The following is an 8,094-nucleotide window of genomic DNA, read 5'->3' on the forward strand; positions in this document are numbered from 1 at the left end:
CATAGCAAAAGGCTAAATCTTTCAGTGAATTAGAGAAACATGCTGAGGTTGCTTAGCTGGTGAGAGACTTAATTTTTTTATTGATTTCAGTTTTAAGTCTTTGTTCAAAACACATTTTAAACTAAGTGTACAATATGTAAAAGGTTTGAAACTTGGTCTGTGGTCCAAATACCTAAAACTAAATACCATAAGTAAGCCACTTTTCTTAGCCAATCAGTACAAATGCCAAAATAGCCCACAGCAAGATGGGAAAAGATATTTTTCCAGTCCAAGAATTATCACATCTCTGAGCTGGAAGCTTTCAGAGACTGTCTGTACAAAGAAATGAATGGGTTTGAGTAGAGTCCACGTTATCATATAGAGCCTTGCAATCTTTTAAGGAAACCACTACCAACAGAAGAATTTCAATAACAGTCTAATTCTCACTTAGAATTTTAAAGCTCAGTAATATCAAGTGCTAAAAATTTATCTGTTTGCTTTATTAAATGGTGATGTTAGTTTTCTTTTACTTTTTTTTTTCCTTAACTGGTTTCAATAGTTTTAATATTTAATACAGACCTGCACAAAAATTTAAACCACTAGAGGAGCTTATATTCTTGATTTGTACTAAGGAAGAAAAAAATGAAAAACATACAAAAATGCATTTTCTTATTTGCATATATTTTACCCTTCTACTGGGACTGAAATTGAAGAAAAAAAATCTTCAAAGCAGAATAGAACAAAAATATGCAGACCCAAATACTGTAAGGGCCAATAAATCCAGCAGAGTTTCCTCTTTGCAGAGTTAGAGTTTCCACATAAAGCCTCCAAGTGTACTTTTTACATTAAAGGGGGTGGGGGAAGCAGACTAACATGGTGGTCTGCAGAAGTGTGGCAGTTTTGTTCAGAACAATTTTGAAATACTAGCCCAACCCTGTCAGGATAGCTACTGAAACACCTAGTTTCCAACATGCTATGAAAGTCTAAGAGGGAAAAATCATGGGAAGGAGAGAACTAAGGAAATACTGAAAAGGAAGAAAAACAAGCTGATGAATAGATCTTCCAAGACTCAGTATGCTTTTTCAAAACACTTCAGAACTACCTAGAGGCAGATTGAGTGGCATTGGCTTTGTTTTTATATCTTAAAATCTTGTCTTCATAAGCTCTAAAATTTCAGAATTAAAACTGGGTATGTCTCAAATACAAACTACATATTGCATTACTTTCTGTTTAGTTTGCCTTGCCATTTGTATAATTTTACCAAAACATCTCCATGGAAGTTTTCTAAAAACTGTATTTAAAGCAAGAGATAGATTCAATCCATAAGGAAAAGTGGTGATCTGACAGCTTCCCAGTTTCAGGATAGGTCTATCCATTGACTATGGCCACACTTTCTCTATTCCTTTATCTCTATAAACATAGGTAACTATTTCAGAATTCAAAATCCCCGTATAACATAGTAGATAGGATCTGTTTTATCTGTCAAAAATCTTTACCCTCCCAGAGAGTCAAGTAGCCAAGAAACAAACAAACAAAACTACCCAGTTATGCAACATACAGCTAGGGTTCTAAGAACAAATCCATATGGACAAAAAACAAAACAACAACAACAAAAAAACACCTAATTTTAGGTTGCCTTTAAATGCTCAAATGCAAACAAAGAAATGTACAGAATAGGAAAAAAGTCAGCTGTAAAATGAAGTCCAACTGTCACGGACCACAAGACGGGTACCCTCGGGGAGTGTACAGGAAAAAGAACTTATTTTAAAAAAGAAATGAGAGAGGAAAAGGAAAATACCCTGTGTTTATACATGAGTGCAAACTAAAAGGGCCATTCAGCATCTCTAAGACGAATTTCAGATTGAAAACATTAAAAAAAATTATGGCCATGCTAATGTGCAGGCCAGTGATAAATTCGTAATGAGAATGTGAAAGTAGCTTACCAAGAGAGAAGTGTATATTTAGAATTGTTTTTAAGCAGCTAATGCAGCCCAGCTCTGTAGCAAAGGATAAATTTCTGCCTTGTTAGTAAAGTACCTTTTTGCAGAGCCCTAGACATTCATTCCTTCATTGATATTACTCTTCCCCTCTGTGAGTGATGGGTCATTTCTCTCTTCCACCACCACATCCTCATGATGTCTCTCTATTATATTCTTTCCCTATGGAATATCACTAATGATGTGGAATTTCTGTCCTCCATTTTAAATAGACAAAAGAAAAGGTAAGAGATAAGAGAAATCCTAGACTATCAGAATGGGAAGGGATGATGATGCTAACGGCCATCAACTCTAATAATAGGTTAGAAACCTGAAATTCAGAGTGGCTCAACTTGCTAAAGATCATAGGGCTGATGAAGGACCACGACAGGACTAGAATCCAGGTTCCCTGAAATACTGTCCAGTAATGCAATACAGCAAGCTATCCATTTCTCACACTGTATGCCCTCTTGGCTTCCAAAAATGAATTTGAAGATACTTCTTAAAACATTTCCCTTCAGATATAAGACCATGAAGCAGGCAGCAACCCTATTGTTTTCATCTTCCCGCACAGGAGCAAGTTGAATTATATTGAACCAATAAACAGCCTTTGGCCTATTCCTTGATTGTAACATAAAATAGAGGAAGGTGCTACCTAAGGAAGCAAAGCCCAAAGAAGGCAGAAGATTTACATCAGAACTAGCCCTTAATGCACATTTTGCAGACAAAGCAGAAGGACTTGTAAACATATTACATTTTTATCATCATTTTAAAAAATGTTTTCATCATAAAAGTATTACATACATAGTTATAAAAATAATTCAAATTATAAAAAAGTATAAAAAATAAAAAGTGAGAGGTCCTTACCCAACATTCCCTCCACCAAATTCATTCCCTAAATAATCATCAGTAATGTTGGTATTTATCCTTCCACACACTTTTATTTGTTCTTTTAACCAAATGACACCTCATTGTAACTTTTATTTTGTGCCTAAAGATACCTACTACAGAATTGAAACAAACATTTACTTCCTTCCACATTCTTAAACTGGATGAGAAGGAAACCACCTCGGATTGGATAAACAAACAAAATCCTCTAAGAATTTGGCATGGAATAACCGCCCCCCCAAGATACCCAAAAAGCTACAGATCACTTTTGACTAGCAATGCCCAAGCAATACTGACAGATACTACACAATGCAACAATAGAACAGTAAAACCAGTTGGACTTCTCAGGTTTTATAAAGCCAAGCAGTTCAGAAAGGAAAATGTTACCACATCTAGCTCCCCAGCTAATACACAAAATCATAAATATTACCACAGCATCTATTTATCAAGGCACTGCATCTCATATGCATCATCACATTTAATGCTCACAGCCATCTTAAGGGGTCGTTAAACCCATTTTACAGATAAAAAGACTGAGGTTCACTAATTTTTCCATCATCGCCCAGCCAACCCAGTAACTGGCAGGATCAGCATTTGTATACATATCTCTTTGATTTCAGACCATATTCTCAGCTACTATGTGTATACTGTCCTCTTTCCCCAGCCCAAGCTGTGCCCTTTGCACTCAATATTGATTAATTATAGTTAATTCTTGATGCTTCTGTTTTAACGAGAGATATGGGTGGGGAGCCTAAGACACTGACCAGGATACAGGGGCCTAGGTCTGGCCCAAGCAGAGGAAGGTCTCTGTGATTCCACAGAGAACAACCAGGCAGCACTAGGCTCACAATATCCCTTCCCTCGTTGGAACTGCCAATCCCAGAGAGTAACTGGAGGCAGGTAAGGCACTCTGAGTTTGGTTTTGATCTTGACAGGCACTAAATCAGGACACCAGCCAACCCTGACAACCAAAAATCCCACCTAGAAAAGTATCCATGGTGCTCTGTTGGCAACAACTCCTTGAAGAAGACAGGACAAAACTGATCAATGACTTTCTTATTTACTCATTTATTACACGCCACTGATTTTCAAAATGAATTGAGACAGGTTAGAATAAAAACCAAGAATCAATAAAACAATCACTAATGATAACAGGTAACATTTATTGAGTACAGATATGTACTAAGTGCTTCTCGAAGAACTTTACATAAAATATACTGTTTTATCCTTTTAACCTTCACAACAACCTTTTGAGATAGGCACTACTTTCATCGTACACATTTTACAGATGGAAAATGAAAACACAGAGAAGTTAAGACATTTCTCCTGGTTGATTACACAGTTAGTACGTGGTGCAACCAGATTTTAAATCTGATAATCTGATTCCACTGGTGATGTCAACCTCTAAGTACACTGCCTCCCTAAAACAATGTGAAAGAATGAGTGGTAAGTAACAACCAAAGGTACAGACAAGGAAAGAGGCCAAAACTTAAAAAAAAAAAAAAAAAAATGATTTGAGCTTCTCAGTAGTCAATCAATAATGATTCTTAGAAAGTATGGTGGCAGTCTTATCAGACTCACAGATGAAAACTAAACCAAGACTTCTTAAAGCAGGTTGAAACATCAGCTCTGAAATTAGCAATGAGCTTCACGAAGATGGGGATGGGGTCTTATTTATCTTTATTCCCCCCACAGCAACACCTTGCAAATAAATGATGTCTTAATTGCGATCTTAATCTTAGTAAGTCAGAGCTAAAGAGATCCTTAACTATCATTTGATACAAATGAATAAACTGATGAATAAACTGAGGCCTGGAGAAGGGACATAAATTGCCCTGGGTTAGTCACAAAGCTGGGCTGAAAGTAACTTAACTAAATGGGAAGTGAATATTACTTAAAGGGAAAAAACCCCAACCACCACCAGTAGGTTGTAGGAAAGAAAACAAGGGATCCTTGAAGGGACCTGGGTTTCAACACCAATCCAGGTGATCCGTCAGAGGTCTTCACAGACCTCAGGTTTAAGTGAAAAAGGGAAGCAAATGTTTTAAGAATCCCATGCAAAATCGATGAACCATACACATGGAAAAGACAAAATGTCTTTACAAAGAGGAGCAAAGCTCTGCGATGACATGTTGAAAATTTCAGAAAAACTGAAAAAATTTTAGACTAAATATATCGTAGATATTGTCCAGCCAATTTAAGTTTCTATTTAGACTAACGGCAATGTTTTTTTTTAATGTAACAGAAATGTAACATGATTGCACTCAGCCAGGATACCCGAACACCTAAGTACAGGACAGTCACCGTGCTAGGTCATCAGCTCATAAAACAACAGCACAGTCTCTAGTAAGGAAAAGCAAACCCATGGAAAAGGTAAGCCAGCATCCTGACAATACGAAACTTCACACAACATTCAAGATGTCCAGACGCAACAGAGAAATTCCCGTTTCTAATCAAATCGATCAATCAATCAATCATTCAGTATTGCTGCACATCTGTTACCTGCTCAGAAGCACAGTCTCTGCTTTAAGAAGTAAACGATGTAGAAAGACATAGACAGGTGGTTCAAATAGATATAGATTGATTGATACATAGATATATAAATGAAAAATAATAACAGAGGTGGTATGAAGTAAATGCCTGGTAACCGGGGGGTGCCGGGGAGGGCACAATCATTCTGGATTGGGAAGAAAGAGGTAGAAGAGGCTTCATATAAATGGAGCAGCCTAAACTAGCTCTGAGGCACTTGAGGTGCAGAGCATAAATGGGTCACAGCTGTGAGAAACAGTGCCGGCAACGGCACCGAGATGGAACCACCCAAGGTATGCACAGGTTAGTGAGCCCAGGATGTGGCTGAAGTAGAGGGCTCAGGTAGGAAGCCCACCTTGGTGATAAAAGTGAAAAGCATGCTGGAGCCAGCCTGTGGGAGAACCAAGGCTCTCCAAGGTGGGGAGTCTGGTAAGAGGGCCACACGGCTATGTAGGTTGCCAGTGTGAACCCCGTTTTTCAAGCCATTTTTTAAAAAGAGGTATAATTTGCTTTTTCAAATTTTTCATGGCTAAAGCAAAGCAGACCAGTTCTAAGGTTATATGATTTTTTAAATATCTCTTTGCATCATACTTCACCAGTGGAATCTGATGGCCAAGAACAAGTGAGCAGATCTGACAACTAAGCTGAGCTTCCTCATTAGACATTTTCCAAGGAATTGGGGCAAAACATACTTTCTTTTGCCTGAGTGGAAACAAGATCCAGAAAATTCTTTGTGGTTCTTTAATACACACATCACACCAGCAAAACAAAGCTAAAGGTATCCTAAAGTATGGCTTTCACAAATTTTATAACATATTTGAAGAAAAACAAATAAATAGAAACAAGAAGAAAAAGAAGATTTGAAAAAAACACATTTATTCAGAAAAGACATTTCAATAAAGAAAACTCTTATTTGCCTTAAAAAGAACTTTTCCTTAAAATCATGTTAGCAATCTTTCATAAGCACGAATATACTCTGATCTAAAGTATAAGGTTCATAGAAATAGTTTAGTGCTAACGATCTGCAAGGACCTTTTTTTTGTTTTTTGTTTTTTCCTTTGTTCAAGCATGCTATTTCAGTAATGCCGCTTTGCAGAAATCTCATCATAGGCTTTTTTTGGTTTTTTTTTTTTTTCCTTTGTTCAAGCATGCTATTTCAGTAATGCCGCTTTGCAGAAATCTCATCATAGGTAATTGAGTGGCTCTCCAAAATATACTTGCAAAGCAACCTCCTAGTATTTACGTTAATATCAAGGCAGTGAAGGGAAAGACCTTTTTGTTCAGTTAATGTTTCTAAATTTGAAGGTGGTTTGTGTGTGTGTTGGTGAGAGGGGGGAGTGTGTCCTACTATTTTTTTAATGCCCACTTAAAACAATTACTAGAAAAAAGAGTTTGTGACTTGTACATGCCCCCAGTTCAATTCTTCTAGGAGTGGTAAAAACAGTCAACAGAGCCCTAACCTCCTTTCTATCTTGACTATACAATAGTTTTCAAAGAGGTTTAGTTCTACTGTGAAAGACTCATGTTAGACATTGGAAGAGTCTCAGAGAGAATGAGCACCAGGCCTTGAATAAACAAGGGAGATGGTGACCTTTTGCACCCTTCTGCTGAAAGCCCAGCACATCCTGTAGCAGAGGACCAGAAGAAAGTTGGTGTGCAACCAGGTGCTGCAAAATCCTCGCCTCTGGGTTTCTCCCACACTTTGTTCCTTAAACAGTTTAAACCTCAACATGACTTAAATACTATTAGGGAGTGAGAGAAAAGTACAATTCCTGGAACTAACTGTTCCACCGTCCCTTAATCCTTTGTTCCCCATATTGTTTGAGTCCTGGAGCATGCAACACACGTTTCATCAGCAATAGGCAAGACAATGGATTTAGCAGTAGCTGGACAATTAGTCCCAATTAGGCCTATTTCCCAGCTGAATGTAAAGGGGTAGTGGGGTGAGGTATGGGGGAAAAAATAGAGGAATTTTAAAGAAATATTTCATCGTGGGAGCAAGCAAAACAATGTAAAGCAAATTGAACTAAGGGTCAGGAGACTGCCAAAGTTCACTGTGTGGCATTAGGCAAATACCTTAACCTCTCTGTTCTGATCTGCTCTTATCTACAAATGTGGATAACCTACCACCACCCCTTAGAGGCTTTGAAGATCTAATGTCAAATTGTGGTTGAAAGTGCTCTGAAAATTTTAAATGTTATACAGATGTAGGAGATTCCTCCAGAGACCCATCTGTTTTATAAATCATTCACCTTTTATTCTCTATAACAGAAGTCATTAGTGAATGCTTTTCTTTCTTACTTTACTTATATTTTCTTGATTGCTAATTTTTTAAGTTCACGATGGATACTTACATATGTACATGTGGCGGCTGGAATCTGCTCTGGTTGATATTGTAGTGCGTGAATGCCTGGGTGGGGTTTGAGCTGTACTCATCCACCGTTATGGTAACTTTGCCTTGAGAAGGAATCCCATGTGCCATCCTTCCTCCCTATAGGCATGAGCAATTCACAACTCTCCAGAGCAAAAGATGGAAGCAGGCATGGTGCGTTTCAACCAACCTCTGAATCCAAGGATCTACTCATCAATACCGCTGTGTGTTTCTGGAAGGAAAAGAGAAAAAAAAAAAAATTAAAAATTAAAAAACGAGAAAAAAGATTAAGAGCGTGTTCTAAGAGACATTAAGTCTTACATCTAGACATGAGATTAGTTCGGGGAAGAT

At 37.6% G+C, this 8,094-nt stretch overlaps 1 protein-coding gene across 1 annotated transcript in view; it reads right to left on the reverse strand.

Moving 5' to 3' along the window:
* Window positions 1–8,094, reverse strand: part of LOC103604938 (metallophosphoesterase MPPED2) — an 84,865-nt gene that overhangs the window by 71,239 nt on the left and 5,532 nt on the right. The window contains exon 2 of the mRNA XM_008589515.1: window positions 7,727–7,975. Within this exon, the coding sequence (XP_008587737.1) occupies window positions 7,727–7,854 (128 nt within the window). The 5' untranslated portion in view covers window positions 7,855–7,975. The remainder of the gene's footprint in view (window positions 1–7,726; window positions 7,976–8,094) is intronic.

This window comes from Galeopterus variegatus, unplaced genomic scaffold, assembly GCF_000696425.1.
Source record: "Galeopterus variegatus unplaced genomic scaffold, G_variegatus-3.0.2 Scaffold5492, whole genome shotgun sequence".
Classification (NCBI taxonomy): domain Eukaryota; kingdom Metazoa; phylum Chordata; class Mammalia; order Dermoptera; family Cynocephalidae; genus Galeopterus; species Galeopterus variegatus.